Consider the following 25,981-nt stretch of genomic DNA (forward strand, 5'->3'; position numbering starts at 1 on the left):
CGACGTCACACGTAAACTCTCGCGCGGATTCGGGAGGCCTGGAATACTCGTAGCGGCCGAGAGTAGCTCTTTTGAGTTGCTTTGCGTTGTAGGCAGCGGAGTCCTACGGCCTTCGGCTTTGTTTGGAAACCAACTAGCTGTCTTGAAATTAATGGGAAGAAAGGAATGACAGAATTCTAGGCCAGTAGTTCCCAAAGTGTGGAGCTAACCCCGGGAATTTGTTAAAAATGTAAATTCTCCGGCCCTTTTCCCACACCTACTGCATCTGAAACCCCAGCAGTCTGAATTTTAAAGAACCCTCCAGGTAACTCTGGTAATCACTCAAGTTTGAAAAACGCTACCCTAAGGCTATCGATTTTTTTTTTCCCGCCGAGGTATTCAGTGTGAGTATACCTGGCTCGGGGTAACTTGGCAGAAGATGAAAACCTATACGTTAATACTGGACCTATGCTCTTTGGACGAAATAATTAATAACATCGTGGTAATACTGGGTATAGAAATCAAAATCACATATGATCTATGTATACTTTTAAATCTAGTCACATTGCGTCTGTTCCTTCACTAGCACTTGGCCCATTTCAAACTAGTCTTACAGCAGCCAAAGATACCTTTTCCGTTACTGACAGAAGGATGTTAAAATTTCCAAATATAATTGTGGATCTATTTCTCCTTTTAATTTTGTCAGTTTGGTTTCTCGTATTTTGAAGTTATGTTATTAGGTATATAAACATTTAGGACTGTTAGGTCCTCTTGCATTGATCTGTATGCCATTAAATGATTCTCTTATTTCTCTTAATGTACTTTATCTGATATTAATACAGCCAGCTTTGATTGTTAGCATAGTATATCTTTTAACATCCTTTTACTTTTAACCTATTTTAATCTATTTGTGTCTTTATATTCAAAGTGGATCCCATGGTGATAGTATATAATTGGGTCTTGCTTTTTTTGTCTAATATGACGATTTCTTTTGTTAGGGTGTTTAGAACATTTTCATTAAAGTGATTATGAGTATGGTTGCAGTTTTTCTATTTCCCCATCTGTTCTTTGTTCTCTAACGCTCCCTGCTTTTCCTGCCCTCTTTTGGATTAATCAAGAAATTTTTATGATTTAGCCTAAGATTTTTATGATGCAACCTCTTTGTTGGCTTATTAACCATATATATTTTTTTTTAAGGTGTTGCTTTGGAGTTTCTCATTTACATCTTTATCTCAGTCCGTCGTCAAGTAAGAATATACTTCTTTATGTATAGTTAAAAAACCTTACAAAAATACACTTCCATTTTCCCTCTCTTAGACTTTGTTACTATTTTAACATATTTTACTTCTATGTTATAAACACATAATAAATTGTTATTTTTGCTTTAAGCAATTATCTTTCAAAAACATTTTTAAAATAAGAGAAATATTATGTTTACCCACATATTTACCATCTCTGTGTAGGTCAGATTTCTATCTAGTACAGCCATTCTTTTTTTTTTTAAAGGGGGGAGGGGCAGAGGAAGGGGAAGCAAGAGAATCTTAAGTAGGCTCCACACCCAGTGCAGTGGAGCCTATTGTGGGTTCAATATCATGACCCTGAGATCATGACCTGAGCCAAAATCAAGAGTCAGATGCTTAACCGACTGAGCCACCCACGCACCCCAAGCCATTCTTTTTTTTTTTAAGATTTTTTTTTTTTTAATTTATTTTGAGAGAGAGAATGAGATAGAGAGCATGAGAGGAGGGAGGTTCAGCGAGAGAAGCAGACTCCCTGCCGAGCAGGGAGCCCGATGAGGGACTCGATCCTGGGACTCCAGGATCATGACCTGAGCCGAAGGCAGTCGCTTAACCAACTGAGCCACCCAGGCACCCACCCCAAGCCATTCTTTTTCAAACAGCTTTATTGGTATATAATTCACATATCATGCAATTCACCAATTTAAAGTGTATAATTCAGTGGTTTTTAATACATTCAGAGAGTTGTACTACCATCACCACAATCAATTTTAGAATGCTTTTAATGCCCAAGAAAAGCGTATATCCATCAGTCAATCATTTTACCCCAGACCCTTTGACTCTAGGTAACCAGTAATCTACTTCTGTCTTTTTAGACTTGTAGTTCTATCCGTTTTTGCTCCATGTACTTTGAAACTCTGTTATTAGATGTATAAATATTTAAGATTGCTAGGACTTAATTAATTGAGACCTATTTTTCATTATGAAATGACCTTCTTTATCATGGTAATATTCTTTGCTCTGAAATCTACTTTGTGTGCTATTATTATGGTCACTCCAGCCACTCTTTTGACATTAACTCAGGGAAAGTGAAAAGATATTCAGAAAAGGAAAATAATTGTAATTTACTACATGGCTAAGCCCTAAATAGCATACATAGTCATGATAATGCAAACGCCGAATATCAATCTATTCTAATTTAAATTACAATGTAATAATATATTGAAATGAATGGAGGAATGGGAAATGTTTATGTGTTTGTGTGTGTGAACACACATACTGGGGAAGAAGCTAAATCTTTGTAATGCATACTGAGAGGCTAATAAATATTGCTTAAATCGGGGGAAAAAAAGTGTAGCCACACAGCATGTTATTTCACACTATGGAGGTGCATGTCAAAATGAAAGCCAAAATAGGGGTTGGGAAACTTTTTATGCCAAGGGTCAGACAGTAGATATTTAGGTTTTGTGGGTGTTAGGGTCTTAGTAGCTGTGGTAGCTACTCAACTATGCCCTCGTAGTGCAAAAGCAGTCAAACAATTGGGCATGGCCTTTCCTTCCCTTTCCTTTTCCTTTTCCTTTTCCTTTCCCTTCCCTTCCCTTTTGTTTCCCTTTTTCTTCCTTCCTTCCTTCCTTCCTTCCTTCCTTCCTTCCTTCCTTCCTTCCTATCAAATAAACTCTACACCACATGTGGGGCTTGAACTCAGGACCCTGAGAACAAGAGTCACTTGCTCCAGTGACTGAGCCAGCCAAGCACCGCTGGGCATGGCTTTTCTAATAAAACTTTATCATAATAGGCAGCTGGCTGGATTTAGCCCGTGGGCTGTGTATTAATTCCTGAGCTAAAGGAATTGAAATAGTTGACTTAGAAGTAAGAAAAATAGGGGTGAGGAGGGACTGAGAAATTCTCTGGTCTTAAAAGATCTTGTATAACAGGATGACTCTTTAAACTATATGTTATTTTGCTTAAAATAAAAAAGAATCAATAAAGGGTAAAAATAAAGCCCCCCTGGCAAGACTGCCTCTTGCTTAAAGAGACTGAATGTGGAATTAGTTACACAAAATTACCCAGCTCAATATGCTATATATAATGTGAGCTTTTGAATTGGTATATTGAATCCTGTATTCTCCCATTGCCTTTGGGATGTTGCAATGAAGCAATTGTGAGATTTTCCCAAAGGTAGAAGGCTGGTTTCTCAGATGCAGTGTTTCAGAGAGTTCAAGTTCTTCAAACACTTGGCAGAGTTTGCAGCAATGGTAGTACCTGGAGCAATGAATCAGAGACACAGAGAAGCCTCCTAACGTTTTGAACCCAAGTTTGGGAACTTTTTTTTTTTTTAAGATTTTATTTATTTATTTGAGAGAGAGAGAATGAGAGACAGAGAGCACGAGAGGGAGGAGGGTCAGAGGGAGAAGCAGACTCCCCGCCGAGCAGGGAGCCCCATGCGGGACTCAGTCCCGGGACTCCAGGATCATGACCTGAGCCGAAGGCAGTCACTTAACCAACTGAGCCACCCAGGCGCCCACAAGTTTGGGAACTTTAACTGAAGGTGCTAAAAGGACAGAAGCAGGGTAAGCCAATAAAAGATGGTATCATCACCACCATATTCTTGACTGTTAACACAACAGAGAATTCTGACTATCTTAGACTTTCAGAAACAAGACCTCAAGAACAGAGCATGACTAGAATTGGATCCAAGGCAATTGTAGTGTCCTTAGCATCCAAGCTAATGGATCTTCCATTTAATCTTTTGCCATTAATGTTACTTAGGTTACTTCCTTACTCTATCAGTCTCTGCTGCTTTTTGTACCCTCCCTGCCTTTTTGTGCGTTCTTGTCCCAAACCAACTACCCGTTCTCTAAACTTTTTCTCTACCAACAGTTTCTGCTAACTTGTACTGTCTGGAAGGCAGTTTGCTTTAATTTAAGGCCTGGCATGACACTGTTGGCCTCTCTAAACACTTACCATCCTTCTAGACACTGCTCCTATTGCTGTTTCCCAGTTTGGTTTATCTATGGTTTGGTTACTCTCAATATTAGGCCATTTCACAAATTGGTCTCCCTTTGGCAAGGAGTCAACCCTAATTCAAAAAGCTGTGGCTGGAGAGTTAGGGTCACATAGAACAAAATATGGCCACTAAGAGGTGCTTTACTACTTGTGGTCTGTGGGCAAGACAATCTCAGCCCAGGCAGTAGATTGAGGAAAGGTAAAATAGAGTTAATGACTAGGAGACGGAACAACCTCTGAGGGTAATTACCATGCCTAAGGACTAGGAAATAGGCAATATTTAATTAATTTATATTATCTATTGAGAGAGGTCTTTACAGTGTATTCAATAAACTTCTATCTCCTTTAAATTAAAAAAAAAAGAAAGAAAGAAGAAAATGGTCTGGATGGTCGACACCATGCAGTGTCCTTGTTACCTATAAGCTGCAGGAAAGAGAGCCAACAAAAAATCTAATCAAGTCTAAGCTTCTGAAATATATGTCACTATAGGTAATTCAATCTATTCAGATAATTCAAATCAATCTATCCAATAAATAGATTTAAATATAAATCTGTCTCTAAATTTTTGTCAAGTATAAATAACATCCTCTTCACTAAAGTAAGCTCCTGGTGTTAAGGACTAGTATTTTACTTGAATGATGGTTAAATAAATCCAATTAATCTTTCTTCTTGGTTGCTAAATTTTAAAGTAGTTTCCACAAGACTGATAGCATGGTCATTAGCCTGATAAAGGTTGAAAAGTGTTAGTGAGATGTCTGAGGTGCTGGCAAAAATTAGGAAAGATGGATGCTAGGCCCCCCTGCTTCTTGCTAGCTGTTTTGACCTAGGTAACTCACTGTTTGAGCCTATGTCCTCGCTTATAAAGTGAGGATAATGATATTAGACTGACTACCTTATAGGTTATTGGGAGGATCAAATGAGCTTGTGTGTGAAAATACTTCAAACGAGTTAAAATCCATGCAAATGTATGATATCTGTTCTCAAGCTACATGCCATTTAGTTAACTTAATTCCTGTGATAATGGTTAAGAAGTTAGCATTCTGCAAAAATGTCCTCTCCTCACTGCCTAAAATGCCATTTGTATGCACAGTGAACTCTGTAAGCTTGTTCTGAAGCCATCAGGGTATGTGGCTATCAGTTTAATATCTTCAAGAACATTGTTCCTAGAAATGTTGTTGCAAATGCCCTGAAAAGCCCTCTTCCAAATATGAAATAGGCTTATAGGTTAAAACTGGGCATCCAGGAGATGAGGACTGGTAATAACACTGCCATCTTATCAGAAAAGGTTAAGAAGAGGCCTCCAATCTCAAATTATAAGATGTTTGGAACACATCACATTTTGTCAACCAAATAAAGAAAATGAAGTTTAATTTCCCAAATTTTTATTAAAAATGGACTCTCATCAGATATCTTATTGCAAAGATGAAATCTCACAAAAGAGCAGTAAAGTTTGCTGTAATAATAAGCTTTAAATAAATATAAATTCTTTTTGCAGTTCTTGAACTTGAGAGGTTTTTGTTATTAAAAAAAAAAAAGGTGTTTTCTTTTTTCCATGAGTCATGGACATTTTCCCACAAGAATTTCTATTCATTGGAATAACTTGTTAAAGTGAGTGGGGAGGGTGAGTCGAAGATGGGGAGAGGGAAGAGGGGGTGCTCACTTAAGTCTCTGAAAAAGTAGAAAAACAATTCCCAGTTCATTTAAAATCTTTATTACTTGGTACCCTTTTAATGTAAAAACTGCCATTTTCCCCTTAAATTCTCAGTCTTTACTTTGTACCTTAAAAGAATTAAAATAACTCTACCCAATTAACCACAATAGTCCCATGGCAGATACAAAGTTAAAACTAAAAGGAAACTTTTAAGTATATGCCATAACATACATTTGGTTACGGCTACCTTCACTGGATATTTTTTAGATCAAATTTCTCCTTAGGTAGCGTTTTTCGTTTTAGAAAGTGCTGAAGTAAATGTCTAGGAGCCGGATATGTCTATGTGGCACTCCTTTCCAATTGAAAATATTTTATAGTTAACAAAACTGAACATGACAAAAATATCCTAAATACAGTACTAATTCATTAGCATTTCCCTGGCATGGTTTCCTTTGGCATTTTTGCATACACACAGGAGTCGGTCTTGGAGGGCAACGGGGGTGCGAGAGCACTATTTGGTTTTTTGTTTAGCTCCACGAGAGCTAAACAGATGTGTGCCCACTGGTAGAGGTATTCGATGACAATATTACCAAATTCCCATACTTCGATTCGAGAATGATCTGTACCGAGAAAAAAAAAAAGTGTGGATAGTTTTGTACTTTTATTATTATTATTATTATTTTTAAAGATTTTATTTATTTATTCATGAGAGACAAAGAGAGAGAGAGAGAGAGGCAGAGGGAGAAGCAGGCTCCCAAGGAGCAGGGAGCCCGATGCGGGACTCAATCCCAGGACCCTGGGATCATGACCTGAGCCGAAGACAGACACTTAACCATCTGAGCCACCCAGGCGCCCCTTGTACTTTTATTATTAAAATACAAGTTCCAGTATTATGAGGAAAGTTGGTCAGATATGCTTTGAGTCAAAACCAAAGAAGAATTTTATTTATGTAATTATAAGTAAAGAGATAAATAAATTTTGGTACATTCATATAATACTATGCAGCATTTTATGGTTAGAGAACTAGAGCTACATAGGCCGTTGTCGATAAATCTCAAAAACATATCATCACAAAAAGTAAGTTGTAAAATAATGTGTTCTTGGGGCACCTGGGTGGCTCAGTCGGTTAAGTGGCTGCCTTCGGCTTAGTCCCTGATGGAATTGGGCTCCCCGCTCAGCGGGAAGTCTGCTTCTCCCTCTCCCTCTGTCCCTCCTCCGGGCTCATTCTCTCTCTCTCTCAAATAAATAAAATCTTTTTAAAAAATGTTCGTTTGGATACAACTAAAACACAATTTAAAACCCTGCAAAATAATGTTATATTGTTTATGGATTATAAGCATGTAGTCAAAGTAAGAAATCATGCATAAAACTGATAAACATCAAATTCATAATAGCGTTCTCTCTAGAGAGAAAGAAAGGAGAGTGGGATCAAGGAGAGGTAGAAAGTCTCAACTGTTTCTATAATGTTTTATTTCTTTAAAAGTGTCTGACTCATACATAATGTTAAGATTAAATATAGCATATGGCTCTGTAACGACTACACAGGTGTTAGTCTCTAAAATTTTTTTTTTTTTAAGTAAACTTTACACCCAACGTGGGGCTCAGACTCAAGCCCTCAAGCTCTTTGAACTGAGCCAGCCGGGCGCCCCTCTAACTTCTATGTTTAAAATATTTCCTAATTAAATTTTATTTTAAAATATGTAATGACTACATACCATTATGTTTCATTTGTTAAATTGTAAACTATTAAACTGCCGTTTATAAAAGTTACTGTTCCCCAGGAGTCAATCACTAATATTCAGGTAGAATGGTCCAGTGAAAAGAGAACATGCTTTAAAAGTTGAACAGATCTGGGTTCCAATCTTGGCTCTACATCAACTAGTTCTGTGACTTTGAGCAGTCCACTTAACTGCTGTTAGCCTGTTTCGTCTTCCATAAACAGGGATGATGCCTCAGAATTGTTATGAGGATTAATGAGAAAAGATATGCAACAATCTGTTACATAGTAGTTGCTAAAAAATATTAATTACCTTCCTGCTTTTAGGTGACTCTCACCCTCAGCTCGATGTTTTATTCATTTTTGTTAATCCTGCTACCACAGTGCCTAACTCAATAATGTTTGCTAATTTGAGTTGAATAAACCATTAAATGATACTTATACTTGAATAAGAGTTTTTAAATATCATCTTCTGTCCAATGGCTCATTAACAACAATGACAATTATGTCCCTCATGGGTATCTATTAGGATGACAGAACGTATTTTATTTCCCTGTATTCTATCCCTTCTTTCTATGAAGGAACAAGATTCCCTGAATTAGATTTAGCCTTTCTATGGTTTTGAAGTTTTGACTACAACAAAAGGTACAATATGAGATATGAAAGGCACATAAAAAGTGGGAAATATTCAAAAGTCTCAATTTTTATTTGAGGGTGACTTTAAAACGTGGAGGTACAATTTTCTAAAATTTTCTCTTTTAATACACACGGAAGCACCATCTTTTCTCTCAGTTGTGATTGTTTAATAAATGTTGAAACAACATTAAATTATGGAATAATTAAGTTAGGTTTCTCAAATATTAAAAGTCTTCAGGTAATAGCTCAGGAACATAAATGACAGTTATGAATAAAAACAAAAACAGATGCTGGTCATGAGAGCACATTAAAAATACCTGATTCATCTCAAGTTATGGGCAATACTAGACCAATGAACACACATACTTAAAATATTGAGGTGCATTTGTTATAATTGATCCCTTTTTGTATTAATTGGCTTCCTGGAACCTTTACAAGGTAATGCTATAGGCTGCAAAGATTACTTTGATTATCTTAATGTTCCAATGTCATGAATCTAAAGTTTATCCCAGGTTTCATTCCTAAAACCAATCCTAATTCATTTTCTGAGATAGCAGTTCTGCTGCACCGAACAGTTTTTATCCTGCCTTCCCCAAATCTGCATTAAGAGCTGTGTTCCATTGATGCCTGCCACAGTGTGCTTATCTGAACATCCAAATGAAACAGACCCCTATCTGCAGCCAGTATTATGGTAGTCAGCCATCTCCACGGTGATTGAAGGACACGAGGATGGGGAGGGAGGACGCTCCCTTTCACAAGCCCCTTTTGCTTATTTCCTGTCTTTTTGTTACCGGGGACAGAAGTTCTGGGCCTATCTGGGCTGTGGTTCCTGTTTGCCTGCTTTTTCCAATGAGAGATTGATGTGTTAACAACTGGCTGCAACGATTTCTCTAATGAAGCCTCCTTGGCTCTGTTGGGTTTCCATCAACGACGGTTGAGCGCTACTGCCCTCTTGTGGTGGAGAGATGCCAGATTTTGCAGCTTGGCAGACGACAGCGTCAGATTGCACAGGGGTGGTAATTCTTTCAAGCAGATATACTACTTTTGTTTCTTTTCTAACCATAAGAAATTATATTTTTTTGCTTTGCCTTGGTGAAGGTTATACTAAATTATTTGAAGACATCTGAGCTAAAAGAATTGCTGGTTCAACCTTCGAATCCGTTTATGAACCTATTAACTCAGAAACATTTTATGGTATTTTTGTAGGTTCTAGTTTAATCAAACTTCCATAAGGAATTGATTTTGCTGAAGACATTGGGATGTTCTAGGGTATTTCTAATTCAAACTCCCATTATGGGTCACTGCTTTAACACTAGATTAGTTAAATCCTTTGGGGAATTACAATTAGAAAGATGGGTAAAGCAAAAAATCATGACGTACTTAAGCATCAAGTTCCAAAGTTAAAGTGTTAACTGCTCCTTTCAACTAATAACTCAAGATCAGCAGTATTTCTTGAATGTTCCTCTCCTTATCGTTAGTTCTTAGTTTTAGTTCCTTTATTTCTATTGCTTTATATACCCTATGCCACCTCTTAACATTACTGCCACATGCAATGAGCTGAATGTCCATGCCACATTGTATACTTAAAAGAGCACATGTGTGCATATTTCAGTTTTTATATAGGTCAGAAAACTCATATTTGCCATGGCAGTAGGGCACTTAATATGTCATTGTTAATTTAATGTGGTCTAAAATGTACTGTAGAGTGCTGCTTCCAGCTTATCAGGAAGGACTCGGTGGTAAGTGGGGAGGTAAAAGCACATGTTTTCTTGAATTATCCAAAGTTGGGTAGAATTTTGTTCCAGGTGGAACATTGAGTTCTTGCAGGTATATTAGTTTCATTTTTGTTGTATGCAAAATTTCTGTACGATACAGCACATTGTATTGGCTTGTTTTCATGATACAGCTATAAATCAAATGTGGAGAATTGAAATCAATGCAGTTTACTTTACAAAAATTCATAATTTAATGCCGTGGTCTCTGAACTCTTTTGATTATGTGCCTCCATCAGTAACAACAGTTTGAGCACGAGCCCCGATATATGTTTATTTATGTTATTCATTTTAAAATATTTAAAAACAAAAAATAGAAATTAGGCAATGGTGGGATAAAATAATTACAAATAGAAGTCCTATGATATTTTTCTTTTTTTTTTAAAGATTTTTTTATTTATTTGAAAGAGAGAGAATGAGAGAGAGCACATGAGATGGGGGAGGCTCAGAGGGAGAAGCAGACTCCCCGCTGAGCAGGGAGCCCGATGTGGGACTCAATCCCGGGACTCCAGGATCATGACCTGAGCAGAAGGCAGTCGCTTAACCAACTGAGCCACCCAGGCGCCCACCTATGATATTTTTCTTATACCCCAAATGTACAGGCATCAGTTGTTTGCTCCTTCTGTTTTCTCCTTTTTGTCTGGAGCCTTGTGGGGAAGGCTTACAGAAGTCTCTATATTCAGTAAACACACTCATGCTCTCCCCATTTTCACTCTGGTACTGTCTCGACTGTGTCTGATGTCCCCCAGCCCAGAGACTTTCTATGTTACCCTCTCTGAGAAACAAACTTCTAGTGTTGGAGATAGGAAGTTGTCCGGCGGTGTGACGTAGAGATGAGATGCAGAGACCAAAACACTAAAACAGAAAGAAAGGAGAAACAACAGGGAAAAGAAAACTTCCAAAAAGAATTATTGTTAATACCCTCAGAGAGAGAAGGCGTTGCATTCATGAAATGTGAACAAGATGTTGCACAAAGCAAATATTTAGAGAACCAAGGCTCTTAGACATTAAAACATGCAGAAACAAGAATTCAATAGGATTAGAAGATAAGGTTGACAGAATGTCTCAAAGTGAAACAAAGAGACAAAAAGATGGAAAATAGGAGAGAAAATATAGGGATTTGAGAGACTTCATCTAGGAGATCCAATGTCTGAATAATAGGAGTTCCAAAGAAGGAACACAGAAAAGGGAGGGCAGGTCTTCTAGGTCAACTTCTAGGTCACCTTTATGTAAATGAGAAAAAGACACCTAGCATGGATGAATGCACTCTGTGAGTGCAGCTTGGTAAACAGAAAAAGATGTGGAAAGAAAAGGATGCCCCTCCTCTGAGCAGACATAGCCTTAAGCTAAGGCGCACAGTTGAGTGAATGGAATCCTGGTTAGATTTCAGCCCCCACCCACCTCCTCAGCAGGGCACCTTTGTGCAGTGCCCAGAGGGCACAGCCTGCGGTCACAACGGTGATGCCATGGGAGAAATCACACAGAACTTAAGGACCTGAGTGTCACAAGAGAAAAGGCCCAGTGAATGCTCAGATCAATGGATGAAAACAGCCCCATATCAAGGCATAGCATTATGAAATTTTAGTCTTGGAGTGGAAGGTGGTGATTCTCCAGCTTCTGGAAAGAAACAAAACAAAACAAAAACGAAGAAGTCACATGCACAGAATCAGGTTTCAGAAAGGCTTTAGACGTCTCAACAGCAATCTTGGAAGTTTCCAAATTTCTTCAGACAATGGAGCTAGTTCCACAAGAAGTTAAACAGAGAGTTTCCGTATGACTCAGCAATTCCACTCATTATATACCCAAGAGAACTAAAAGCACATGCTTCCACAAAAACTTGTAAACAAATGTTCATAGCAGCATTATATACACAATAGCCAAAAAGTAGGAACCACCCACATGTCCATCAACTGATAAATGGATAAGTAAAATTTGGTATCTCCATATAATAGAATATTCAGCAGTAAAAAAGGAATAAAGTACTGATACATAGAACAAAGATGAACCGTCAAACATTTTGCTAAATGAAATAATCCAGATACAAAAGGTAACCTGTTGTATGACTCCATTTATATGCAATGTCTACCTAGAAAAGGCAAATCTTAGAGACAAAAAGTAGATTAGTGGTTGCCAGGGGCTGCGGTAGAGAGGGGCTAGAGCCAGTAACTGCTAATGGGTGCTGCTGGGTTTCTTTTTTTGGAGCAATGAAAAAAAAATTTTTAAGATTTTTATTTATTTATTTGACAAAGAGAGAGACAGCGAGAGAGGGAACACAAGCAGGGGGAGTGGGAGAGGGAGAAACAGGCCCCCCCCGCCCCGATGCGGGGCTCCATTCCAGGACCCTGGGATCATCACCTGAGCCGAAGGCAGATGCTAAACGACTGAGCCACCCAGGCACCCCATGGAGCAATGAAAATATTCTAAAATTAGATAGCGGTGATAGTTGCAAAGCCTTGTGAATATACTAATAACTACTGAATGGTACACTATAAATGGGTGAAATTTGTGGTATGTGAATTATAATCTCAATTTCTCGAAGAAGACAATGAGGCATTGTCTTCAAGATTATGTTCTCTGGTAAACCAAATCAAATATGAGGGCTGAATAAAAACATTTTCAGACATGAAAGGTCTCAAAAAATTTACCATCCACCCACTCTTCCTCAGAAAACTACTGGAGATCTGCTACCTCAGAACAAGGCAAAGTAAATTCCTATGATAGCAACAGAATGAATTTCAGGAAAGCAACTGAGTAGCAGGTCTGGGGTGGGGGAAGACCCTAGATAGAAAGAGAATCAAGATTTCTAGAACAGATGTCTTGAAGAAAAAAAAAAAATGGAACTAAAAAAGTTACCTGATAAAACTTTCCCCCAAATGTCTCTTTTGGGAAATTATATGGAAAGACAAATGGATAGGGTGGGAATTATGAAGAAATACCAAGAAAATTCAGCAATTAAAAAAATAAAGCTAATTATTTACTTCAGGAAAAACAAAAAGTGAAAAAGGAGCAATCCAAATATGTTGCAGTGTTCAGCTATAGATAATATTTGCATAGGCAAAATCATGTGAACACTGCATTTTGATTTAACCCCAAATGGTAATATAGTTACATTGGGAGGTTAGGATAAGAGAATGGTGGTATAATAGAACTAAACTTTCATCTGTAATAGGAAATAATTGATAAGGTTGAAAACTGATGAATGAAAAGATAGCAATATTGTATAATATTAGAAATACAGAAACATGCCAATGTCAGAAGAAACAGTCAAAAGAGTCAAAAAGAATTGCTTCTGGTAAGGGGGACTGGGGACAGTGAGAAGAGAGAAGAGGATGGGTTAGTGACTCTTCTGTTAATAGGCTTTTAGTTCTTTTTGACCTTTTAAAATACTTTAATAAAAATATAATTTTTATAATCCTTCGTGATAAAAGATTATTTAACGTCCACTAAAATGAAAAAAAAATGTGTTAAGGAAATCTTGAAAATTGTTTGCCTTAAATAGAAAAAATGTTCTCATTAAACTGATTTTTAGCAGACTTTATCAGATATTAAAGCATCAGTGATGGTACCTAGACAAATAAAACCATGTTGTTTCTCTAAATTCAGTAACTACTGTTGGAAAACTTCAAAATTTAAAAACAAAAGGAGTGGTAAGGAGCAAAAAGAGAATTGATTATTTGATTTTTTTTTTTTCTTTCTTCTTTCTCCCTGGGGGACTGGGACTGGAGATGGAAGCAGTCTGCATGCATGGGAAATGAATCAAGCATCCAGGCCCCAAGTCTTTACTGAAGCCTAAAATAGTTTCCCAAACAGTGTGTGAATGAATACTTGTCCAATATCTTCACTAACAGGGCCCTTTAAGAGGTTTTTTCCAGGACAAAAGGAATCTTTTCTGAAACTGAATGGGTGTTTCTTCCTCTAGAACCTGACATCTGTGAGCACTTCATAAATGGCACATTCCAGGCTCCCTGTTAAATAAACCCAGGTCTACTGTGATTGCAGGTTTCTTCCTACAGGTAGGAAAACAACAAAGCCCAGAAGGAATCACCATCCAAGAAACTAGGTCTAAGAAGGTGTTGGAGAACTGCAAATCCAAACCAATGATAGTCTATAGAGGGTCCAAATTAATAGGACAAAACAATGCTCTTGGTATCTTGTTACCCATTTCACTCTGACTCCTTTAAAAGAACCAGGCACGGGGCGCCTGACCGGCTCAGTCAGTTAAGTGGCTGCCTTCGGCTCAGGCCATGATCTCAGGGTCCTGGGATTGAGTCCCACATCGGGCTCCCTGCTCAGCGGGGAGCCTGCTTCTCCCTCTCCCTCTGCCTGCCACTCCCCCTGCTTGTGCTCTCTCTCTCTCTCTGACAAATAAATAAAATCTTAAAAAAAATTTAAAAGAACCAGGCACATCCTCACAGTTGCAGATTCAATTCAGCTCTGTATTCATATTATTTCTGGAAAGTGAGAGAATCTTGTGGAACATTCCTGTCTCATCTTCAGCTGTGCTGTGCGGAATGAAGGAGACTCTTGTCCCACTCTTGTAATGGAGAGAGATAGAGAATAGCACTTGCTAGAGCCACCATGGTGATGGTGATAGCACTTAGGAAAAGATCACCTGGGGAAGGAGAATTTTGAAGACAGAGTTAATTAGGGTTACGAGTCTGGCAGTCCTTCCCTCTGACGGTGGGGTATCTCCCTCCATTGCCCTCTTTGGAGGATCATGGTGGTGTTTTGTTTTGTTTTTTGTTTTTGTTTTTGAGGAAGCTGGTGAATTTCTTTACAGATGGTAATGGCACTGAGGTTCTGGCTACTTTGGCTTAGGAGGAGCTCTAGGGCTCTTGTAGGGGAAGTGGAGGGTCTGGGGACTCCTGCAGAGACCAGTGCCTGTGGACTTAAGAGATCCTTGGATTTAGGCATGGGGAAGAAGTATGGCCAGAAATACAGGCTCTAGAGAGCAAAGTGATTCTGGTCACACTTGAAATGAGAGACAGCATTCTTCTCGCTTCTAGGTCTGAGAACATTTCCTAGTAGACAGCATCTGTCCAAACCCCCTGGGAGGGGAACATGGGACAGGTAGGAGACACCTTACAGAAAGGGCAAGCGAGGTTGGCAGCAGAGGTCCCAAATGGAGGGGGGAGACTAGCTCCTTGAGAAGGTGGTCAGGTCATGGGTCTTCGGGTAGAAGAGGCCAGCTCCTGGGAGTGCTTTTGATGCCCTACTGCATGCACAGTTGTCCCGGTCACTGGAGTCACTGGGATCCCCACAGGAAAGTATGTCAGTGCAATGGCACAGCCTTGGGAAGGCAAGCCTGCTGAACAAAGCTGCCCAACGCTCCTCCATAGATGACTGCCTCAATCTAAAGGTGGGATTCTGCTGCCTGGAATTCCACCAGAATATAAAACACCCTTTCTAGAAATGCAAACCAAAACCATAATGATGTATCACATCACACCTGTTAGAATGGCTATGATCTAAAAGACAAAAAACAAGTATTGATGAAGGTGTGGAGAAAACAGAACCTTTGTACACTGTTGGTGGGAATGTAAATTGGTAGAGCCACTATAAGAAGCCATGTAGGTTCCTCAAAATATTAAAAATAGAACCACCGGGGCGCCTGGGTGGCTCAGTCGGTTAAGCGGCTGCCTTCGGCTCAGGTCATGATCCCAGGGTCCTGGGATCGAGCCCCGCATCGGGCTCCCTGCTCGGCAGGGAGCCTGCTTCTCCCTCTCCCTCTGCCTGCCTCTCTGCCTACTTGTTCTCTCTATCTGTCAAATAAATGAACAAAATCTTAAAAAAAAAAAAAAAATAGAACCACCATAGGATCCGGCAAATCCACTTTAGGATATAGATTCAAAGGAAATGAAATCACATCCTCAAAGGGAATCTGCACTCCCATGTTATTGCAATTACTTACAATAGCCAAGACATGTAAACAACCAAAGTGTCCATCGATGGATGGATGAAGAAAACATGGTGTACGTATATACAGTGGAGTATTATTCAGCCATAAAAAGAAGGTAATCCTGTCGTTTGCAACAACAAGGATGGACCTTGAAATCATTATGCTAAGTGAAATAAGTCACAGAGAGAAAGCCAAGTGCTATATGATCTCACTTGTCTGTGGAATCTGAAAGAACTGAACTCATAGAAACAGAGAGCAGATTGGTGGTTACCAGAAGTAGGGGTTAGGGGTTGGGGGAAATGTGTGAGGGTGGTCAAAAGGTACAGACTTCCAGTTATAAGATAAATAAATTCTGGGAATGTAATGTACAGCCTTGTGATTGTAGTTAACAATACTATACTGTTTATTTGAAAGTTGCTAAGAGAGTAGATCTTAAAAGTTCTCATCACAAGAAACAAATCTTGTAACTATGTGAAGGGATGGATGTTAACTAAACCTATTGTGATGACCATTTCTCAGTATATACATATATCAAATCATTATGTTGTACACCTTAAACTAATACCATGGTTATATGTCATTATATCTCAATAAATCTAGGACCAAAAATTAAAAAATAATAAGTAAAGGTGTAAGGTTTTCTAAACATTAAAAAATATATATTCTTTTCTAGAACTAGGATGTAGTAGGGTGAAAGTTGGCAACAGAAGTCCTAAGAAAGTATGGGCACATCACCAGCCCCGATTTTATCTTCTTGGCAAAATTGTTAGTTTGGAAGGCTTGGTGGGTTAGGAGCTATGTTAACAGTCCCTCCCCAAGATGTGCAGAAGGGACAGATAATGTTGGTGGTATTTCATGCTGGGTAGAGCTACTGAGTGGGGTCTTAGTTAACACTGCTGGAAGGCTCAGATACATTTTTTTTTTTAAGATTTTATTTTTTTATCTGACAGATAGACAGCGAGAGAGGGAACACAAGCAGGGGGAGTGGGAGAGGGAGAAGCAGGCTTCCCGCGGAGTAGGGAGCCCGATGCGGGGCTCTATCCCAGGACCCTGGGATCATGACCTGAGCCGAAGGCAGACGCTTAACGACTGAGCCATCCAGGTGCCCCAGCTCAGATACATTTTGAGCAACAAATTGCCCTTCCAGAAGGCTCCTCTTTTTCCAGCACAAACAGAAAGGGGTCCCAATGAAGTCCCCTTCCCTTCCCCAAATGGAGAGCTTAGAATTTCCTGACACAATTGCATCTGAAGGAGAGAGGGTTGGTATCTGGTGGCCCATGAACTTACTTTCTTGATTGCCACAGAAACTATGATAATGCTCCAGCTTTGGCGGTGGTGATAGGCTATTGAGTTGTGGCTGAATCCAACTCCATTAACTGCAATTGGATTTCCTGCCACCTGAGGACACTGTTGGAGAAGAGAAAGTGGTGGGAGCGTTGACGATCAAGGCTGCTCAGAAATTGGCTAGCACAATTTAAAGTGCGGTCAGGCAAAGGAGGCAGAAATTTGCATGTTTTCTCAAACAAAGGAGCTAAAATGAGTAATGGGAGGTAGTTCTGACACAGGCAAGTCGGAGGTGGAACCTGCCTTGGGACAACGTCACAGTATATATCTTTGTCTGGGGATGAGCTGATTAAGGGCGAGAGCCAAATCCTGAACACACCTGCAAGATGGAGAGTGGAAGGGCTTGCTCCTCATCCCCAGCTCCCATCTGACAGAAGGACTAGATTGTTCAGTGGTGAGTGCCTGCGTCCTTGCCCAAGTAGGGGAAATATCAGTCTGAGAGGACATGAGTGACCCCGGCAGCAGGGTCTGGCTCTTGGCCAAGGGGCTGGCAGGTTGGGGGCGACCCAAGTGGAGCAGGAGCTCAGGGAAAACATCAGTTAGACGAACGGGTCCCACGTGGAGGGGAAGGGTGTGCTGGGGCCCATGGCAGGGATTGAATCTACTTTAAAGGCACTGACACAGAGAATATTTCTTCTGGATTTTAAGTCTTCAGTGAAGAGTGAGCAAACGAGTACGGAACGAGTAGAGACACAGATCCAGCAAACAAGTGTTAGTTTTTGTTGTGACTGTTATTACTGTTTCCCTTGAGTAGCACCTTAAAAGAAGCGATCTGTGTGACATCTGTGAATTCAGAGGCTCCCGCGAATCAGCCCAGAGTCCTGAGGCTACAGTAGAAGCCATTCCAAATAGAAATTCTAGTCTTTATTCACTTCACTCATGGTCCTCAAGAACTCATGTTAACTTTTCTTTGGACGTCATCTTCTCTCCTCTTCCCCAGCACTCCCAAACTTCTAAGAGTATCTTGCCTTCCCAGGCCAGAAGATCTCCCTCCCTTATCCATCTGCCCTGGCTCACTGCTACCTCCTTCCCCTGCCACAGCCACCCGAGGAGTGTGATGTCGTCCTCTGGGTTGCCTTTCCCTTCCTCTTCTCCTCCGAGTCTCTCTGGTTTGGAGTCTCTTGGCCTCATATGTGTATCCCAGAAGTCTAGAAACCCTTCTGACTTGGTCCAGAGTCTCCACAGACAGCAGGAAAGGGGGGAAGGGGAGGATAGGGACAGGTTTAGTGAACAATTTCTATAGAGCCATTTTCCCAACTGATTAGTTCTTCTTAAGAAACAAAAAAAGAAACAAATTTTAAATTTATTCCTTATCGGTCCATTCACACAAACGGCCTGAGGTCTTTGGTGAGATAACACACACCCGTGGAGGAATGTACGCTTGTATAGGTATATTTACTCTTTAAAAAATTTTTAACTCCAGTATGGTTAACATACAGTATTATATTAGTTTCAGGTGCACAGTATAATGATTCCACAATTCTATATATTACTCAATGCTCATCATAAGTGTTCTCTAAATCCTTCACCTATTTCACTCTGGACATTTACTCTTTTTTTAAAAAAAAATATTTTATTTATTTACTTGAGAGAGAGTGAGAGCACTGAGGGAGAGGGAGAAGCAGACTCCTCGCTGAGCAGGGAGCCCGATGCAGGGCTTGATCCCAGGACCCTGGGATCATGACCTGAGCCGAAGGCAGATGCTTAACTGACTGAGCCACCCAGGCGCCCCTGGATTTTACTCTTATATGTGGCCAGTTCTCTGTGGCCAAAGAGCTCATCACCTTCTCCAGCCTGGGAGCCTCCCTACTCTTGATTCCTGCTGATTGTCCTTCTCCAAAAAAGTCTGTTAGTAGTCTACAAAGACTCATGATCTGTTCATTGAAACCCAAAGATAGTAATAGTCTTTTTTCTTTAATGTACTTGTTTCCTATCCGCACTGCAGCCCCTACTCACTTTTTTTTTTTAAATAAATAATGCACATGTATTCAATAAGTGGGAGATGAATGTGATTCGGAATTCTCAAATGTGTGGCATGAACAGTCAATTATAGACAAAGTGTCCCTCCCTTTAAGAGGACTACAATCAGAACTGTTTTTCCTAAAAATTGAGTTTATAAGCCACTTACTTTATTGTAATAAAAATATCTGAATATCTGAATTGCAACTATGTTTTATTGCTGTTAGATTTAGACCACAATTAAGTGTAAATTTACCTCTGATATGTTCGCCAATGAGCTGTAAATTAACTTTCACATTCTTAGCAGTCGGATCAAATTCACAAATATTCTCGACTAAGTAACTCTTAACATACTGTGAACGAAAGAACAAAAGTTATGGGAGCACCAGCAAGTAGAAAGAGAGCACCCCCAATTCACCAGTTTACAGAATTCCATGTATGTAAATTTTAAAACAGGCAAAACCAGTCTATGGTGTTAGAAGTCAGGATTCTGGTCTGGTCACTCTGGGGTGAGTGTGTGTGTGTGTGCGTGTGCATGTGTGTGTGTGTGAGGCGGGTGAGGGGAGAGGGTACAAAGGAAGGCTTTTGGGATGCCGCTGATGTTGTTTCTTGATGTAGATGCTGGTTACAAATGTTCATATCATACAAATTCTTGCATTTGTACATTTAGGATTTGTGCGATCATGATTGGTATACCTAAACTTGTGTGGGTTATTCTTCGATAAAAAGACTACTTAAAAACAAAACAAAACAACTTACCAGTTTACACTTTTCCCAGTTTCTGAAGTCACCTGATAATTCCAACTCTGGATGAATGAACAAGATCACCCCTATCAGGATGTCATGTACGAGCTTTGTGTTGGCTTCCAGCTCCTGGGACTTGCTATCTGACGGAGATGTGAACTCTGGTGGAAGATTATAATCATAGAGCAACAGTGATATGAAGTCTAGGGCGGTAAGCAGCCGGAGGCTTTCTTGCAGTTCTTGCAGCATAATTCGGAAAAAGAGAACTCCTGCCCGCTGGACTTCTCCTACATTTTCAATCTCTGAAACAACAGAGTGACACCTCACACTGTTGTTTAGTACATACAGTAGTTTTTCATAGCACTCTGAGCATAATACAGTAAACTTCTTTTTTCCAGGAAAAAGAAGACCATATCCTATGGTTCTAAACAATCTTAGTTTCTCTAGTGATGAAATCAAAACACAGAAATGGAATTACACCTGGTGAAGCTCACAGGAAGAGGCTTTGAGGAAAGGTAAAAACTCAGGTTTGGTGGTTGGACCTTAGTTTGAATGCTTACTCTCCCCCTTATTAGTTTTGTCTCTCTGAACCCCCTTTTCCTGTCTGTGAGCATGGGGTTGATCCCTATTTCCCTGGTGGCCTGTGGGAATTAAATGAGATGATATATGTAAAAGCGTTTAGTGGATAAGTACAGAGTGGATGCTCAAAAGACCAGAAGACATGCATTTTCTTCTTTTTTCTACTTAGCCCACCCTATCTAATGGCAAGAAACCTCTCAGATTAATCCCACACAACATTACTCTATTTACTCCATTCTAGGTAGCCAGAGGCTTCCATGCTTCCTTCCTTCCTCCCTGAGGCCCAAACTGGTTCTGTGCTAAGAGTAGCCTAGTGGGTGTGGAATCACAAGCCCTAGGGTCTAGTCTTGGGTCTGCCACTAGCTTGCAAACGGACTGTTACTCTGATGGGCGGGCGTTAGCTTATCTGTAAAACAGAATGTTCCATCGAATTAATACTGTGTAAGATAGTGGGCAGAGCACCCAAAGTGGGGTGCGAATCCAGGCTTCCCCACTTATTAACTGTGTGATTTGGTGCAAGTTGTTTTGTTTCTCTGAACTTTACTTTCCTCTCCTGTAAAATGAGTTATCACCATTCACCTGAGAGTTATTAGTAAGGACTAATGGAAATTACATATGTAAAGTGCTTGCTCCATGATGGGGCATTTAATAAATGCTAGTTCTACTTTGCCTTTCTGAGTCCTTCCAGTTCGAAACCATATGATTCCAGCCAAGAAAATGAGCTTTCATACCCTTTGCTCTAATTTATAGACCATACTCATCAGCCCAAGGCTGCATGCAGCCCAAGAATTCTTTCATGTAGAAAGAAATATTGTAACTATTCCTTTTAGGAAATGTATTGCACTCTGTGATTCCCTCCACATGTATTAAACCCAGGAATTCAGATTGTTTCCCCATTCACAATACCTAGGACATAGTTTTTCTTTATTTCTCCAGATAATTCGCCCAGTATTTCGTAGCAGGCAGCTTGGACCACCTTCATCATTTTCTGTAGATCTTTAAATTCTCGATACAGTAACATTTTACTCCTGCCAATGTTAAAATCAAGAATTCCCAGGGCTTTTCCTGTTCTCTCACGGAGTGGAATTATGATGTGGTTTTCTCCACAGACAGAGGCCAAGACAACCTCCGAACTGTCTGTACACTTGAAGAGGAAGTCTCTGAAACCCAAACCAAACAAGCCTAAGATCATACAACATCAGCCTGCTCATAACACTCCAGCCAAATGTACCGAGTTGCTCTCTTTTGTGCCCACTGCGCCCCCACCCCCCCCAACCAGCCCTGATTTTATCTGCTGGGATCGCACACAGCTCTGTCCCTCTCAGCTGGCTCGTCAGATGGAGAAGCCTCCTCTGACCAAGCAGCCTGAAGTCACTCTCCATCACGCGGCTCTGCTCTGCTGTCTTTGCTAGACGTATACTCATCTGAAGGTATTTGGGTTTTGTTTACATCCTGTCCAGTAAGTGGGGGTTGAATGGCAGAAGGAATGAGGAGTTTATTAGGTCAGGTTCCCTAGAAGTGGAGCCGGAGCCCGGCATGCTTATGCAGAGGATTGATTGAGGGAGTGCTTTCTGGAGAAACCTGTAAAGGTCTGAGGAAAGTACAATAGGGAAGGAGAGGCTAATTAAGGACATGAAGGCTAATTTGCCAGGATGTGGTTGGAACTGGAGGGTATGATCCTGAGCGAAATAAGTCAGTCAGAGAAAGACGATTATCATATGATCTCACTCATATGTGGAATTTAAGAAACAAAACGGAGGAGCATAGGGGAAGGGAGGGGGAAAATAAAACAAGACGAAATCAGAGAGGGAGACAAACCATAAGAGACTCTTAATCATAGCAAACAAACTGAGGGTTGCTGGAGGGGTGGGGGGTGAGGGGATGGGGTAACTGGGTGATGGACATTAAGGGGGGCACGTGATGTAATGAGCACTGGGTATTATATAAGACTGATGAATCATTGACCTCTACCTCTGAAACCAATAATACACTATATGTTAATTAATTTAATTTAATTTAAATTAAATTAAAAAAAGAATGTGAAGGCTAGGGCCACCTGGGTGGCTCAGTTGGTTAAACGTCCAACTCTTTTTTTTTTAAGATTTTATTTATTTGTCAGAGGGAGAGAGCACACAAGCAGGCGAGCCGCAGGCAGAGGGAGAGGGAGAAGCAGGCTCCCGGCTGAGCAAGGAGCCTGATGGAAGACTCGATCCTGCGACCCTAGGATCATGACTTGAGCTGAAGGCAGACGCTTAATGCTTAACTGTTTAATCGACTAAACCACCCAGGTGTCCCTAAGCGTCCAACTCCGGATTTCAGCTCAGGTCAAGATCTCAGGGTCCTGAAATGCTGCCCCACCTCAGGACCGGCGCTCAGGGTGGAATCAGCTAGAGATTCTCTCTGCCCCTCCCCTCGCTCGTGCTCGCTTTCTCTCTCAATAAAATAAGATAAAAAATAAAAAAAAAAGAATGTGAAGGCTAGCCTCAGTCTCCTCTCAAGGGGAGCTCTGGAAGGCAAACTGAGCCAAAGAATTTGCCCCACCTTGAGGCAAGGGAGAGGTCTTTTATCAGTCATTGGCTCTAAGATGCTTTGGGTGTCTGTTTACATAACTGTGAGGCACACCTAGTGAGGGGCTCCCATCAGTCAAGGACTCTCCTCTAGAGAAAGTTCCAGTGTACCTGAAGCGGCCTGGCAAGAGCTATATTAGGGACCTGGTAGGGCATCAGCAGCACTGCTTCCTCAAGGGGACAGAGATTCTCATTGAAATGTAGTAGCCAGGGACGCCTGGGTGGCTCAGTTGGTTAAGCGACTGCCTTCGGCTCAGGTCATGATCCTGGAGTCCCGGGATCGAGTCCCGCATCGGGCTCCCTGCTCGGCAGGGAGTCTGCTTTGCCCTCTGACCCTATCCCCTCTCATGTGTTCTCTCTCATTCTCTCTCTCTCAAAATAAATAAATAAAATCTTAAAAAAAAAAAAAGAAATGTAGTAGCTGCTTCTCTCTAGTGAGGTATAGACACATCCTTTCCCCCCCCTTTCCTCCTTCCCAATCTTTTAAACTTTTTTAAAGATTTTATTTATTTGAGAGAGAGAGAAAGCACAGAGGCAGAGGGAGAAGCAGGCTCCCCGCTGAGCAGGGAGCCCGATGTGGGGCTCGATCCCAGGACCCTGAGATCATGACCTGAGCCGAAGGCAGATGCTTAACCCACTGAGCCACCCAGGCGCCCTCTCCCTTCCCAATCTACATTGATATTAAGATGTTATTCTTCTGAGGTATTTGAGAAATGTTGGTGCTTTGCATAGCCTCAAAAAGCACAGTTTATGGTTCATAATAGCAATCCTATAATGCCAGGTAAGATTATGTCCTTTTTTCTTTTTTGCTGTTCCCGCCCCTCCCTGCTGCACTGCCCAGCCTACACTTTGTGTCTGAATGATAACCACAGTAATGATGTGTCACCCTAAACTTTCTAGGCATAACCATAAAGCTGATTGGTCAACTAAATTCCTCTAAAAGGCACCTGTTCTAAGTTACACAGAGGAATCAAAGGTTATGAGCCTGGGTGTTACAAGGACGCTCATAAAACTCTTGACTGGTGCAAGGAATAACTATGTGGGAAAGAGCTTAAACCTGAATGAACAGGGGCACCTGGGTGGCTCAGTTGGTTAAGCGACTGCCTTCGGCTCGGGTCATGATCCTGGAGTCCCGGGATCGAGTCCCGCATCGGGCTCCCTGCTCGGCAGGGAGTCTGCTTCTCCCTCTGACCCTCCCCCCTCTCATGCTCTCTCTATCTCATTCTCTCTCTCAAATAAAATAAATAAAATCTTAAAAAAAAAAAAACCCTGAATGAATATTCAGGTATGAGGCCAAACTAAAATTTAATTAACACATGTACTTAAATGTCAAATTAGCCTCCTGGACTGAGCGAGGTTACTGCCTACTCAGCTGCACTGACCTCTAACAAGCAGCCTGTCCCTTTTGCAATGCGTGTGTCCATCATTAAGATCTGTTTTACATCTGTCCACAGTGGGGGGGTGGTCCTTGCATCCCACAGGTGAAAGGCATTCAAAGTACTCTCTACTGGGTACTTATTAAAGACCATATCCTCTGCTTCCTCCCCACCTCTGCCCAGCCTGTCTTCTTTAAATAAAAAGTACACGTTCACTGGCCTGTTAACACTAAGATGATGAGCTCTGATAAGTGACGTGGATGTATTTTTTCACAATCCTGGTGGGTTTTTGTTGAATTCCATGTTTACAAGAAAATCATAGAAAATAAAACACTATCATGCTTAAAAACGTGCAATATAAAATGCCAATGAAACCTGTTTTAAAAAGGACTTGAAGGGGAAGGGAATTAACATGTCGCACGCAGACAGGAATTTTTCTTAAAAAAAAAAACCAATTAGAATAGGATTCAGGTGTATACTAATAAAAGGCAAAAGCCGCGTCTCTCTACTACTACTATTGAGCTACTAATGCACAAGGGGAATGTGTTTTGGCAGTCAAACAACACAGACATGAAGATGCATCTCATACCTGAAGATGCATGTCTTCCTGAAGATTGTAGGGGGGTTCTTGTGGATTTCTGTTAGACCCAGGTGCCCGGTAACCATCATATTGCGTAAAACATAGTCTGAATCCTTGAAAAGAGGAAGAGATTTCAACACTGAGAGGAATGATTAGACCTCATTTTCCCATTAAAGGTTTTGGGAACCGAAAAATAGGGAAAAAATTAGGAAAGTTTAGATCTCTAGCTTGAAGTACCGGGACATTTTACTTATTCAGTACCATTAAGAATGAGGTATTCACAAGGGAAAGATTCAAATTATCAACATTCTTTTAAATGCACAAACTTATTTTTTATAATTGTGATAAAACTATATTACTTTTTGATGTGAAACATGCATTATAGAACATTAGGAAAATACAGAAAAGTCCAAGGAAAGTAAGAACAATAAAAAATATTCTCCCATGAGGTCTTTGTCTACACCATCTCATCAAAACTATTTTGGTTAAGGTTACTAGTGACTCTCTTATTGTGAAATCCACTGATCAAACCCTAATCATCATCTTCCACTATAGCAGCATTTGACTCAGTGAACAATTTCCTTCTTGACATATTTTATTCACTTGGCTTTTGGGACACCACTCTCTCCTGGTTCTCCTATGAATCACTTTTATATTTATTGCTGCCCCTTTGTCTTCCTCACCTCTAAGAGGTTTCGAACTATAGGTCATAACCTAACTATCGGTTGTGAAAATATTTTAATGCCCTTTTTTTGTTTTTTTGTTTTTAGAGAGAGTGTGTGTGCAAGTGGGGGGGCATAAGGAGAAGGAGAGAGAGAATCTTAAGCAGCCCCCCTCTATCGAGGGGCTCCATCTCACAACCCTGAGATCATGACCTGATTCGAAATCAAGAGTTGCATGCTTAAGTGACTAAGTCACCCAGACACCCCATTTT

At 40.5% G+C, this 25,981-nt stretch overlaps 1 protein-coding gene across 1 annotated transcript in view; it reads right to left on the minus strand.

Annotated features, from left to right (window-relative positions):
- Nucleotides 1-5,465: 5,465 nt before the first annotated feature.
- EFCAB5 (EF-hand calcium binding domain 5) overlaps nt 5,466-25,981 on the minus strand; it is a 195,141-nt gene continuing 174,625 nt past the window's right edge. The window contains exons 20-24 of the mRNA XM_035027657.1: nt 25,057-25,160; nt 21,431-21,684; nt 19,961-20,247; nt 19,458-19,554; nt 5,466-6,494 (exon numbers count right to left, since the gene is read on the minus strand). Of these exons, the coding sequence (XP_034883548.1) occupies nt 6,301-6,494; nt 19,458-19,554; nt 19,961-20,247; nt 21,431-21,684; nt 25,057-25,160 (936 nt within the window). The 3' untranslated portion in view covers nt 5,466-6,300. The remainder of the gene's footprint in view (nt 6,495-19,457; nt 19,555-19,960; nt 20,248-21,430; nt 21,685-25,056; nt 25,161-25,981) is intronic.

The sequence above is a fragment of the Mirounga leonina genome, unplaced genomic scaffold, assembly GCF_011800145.1.
Source record: "Mirounga leonina isolate KUSES-001 unplaced genomic scaffold, KU_Mleo_1.0 Mir_200, whole genome shotgun sequence".
NCBI lineage: Eukaryota > Metazoa > Chordata > Mammalia > Carnivora > Phocidae > Mirounga > Mirounga leonina.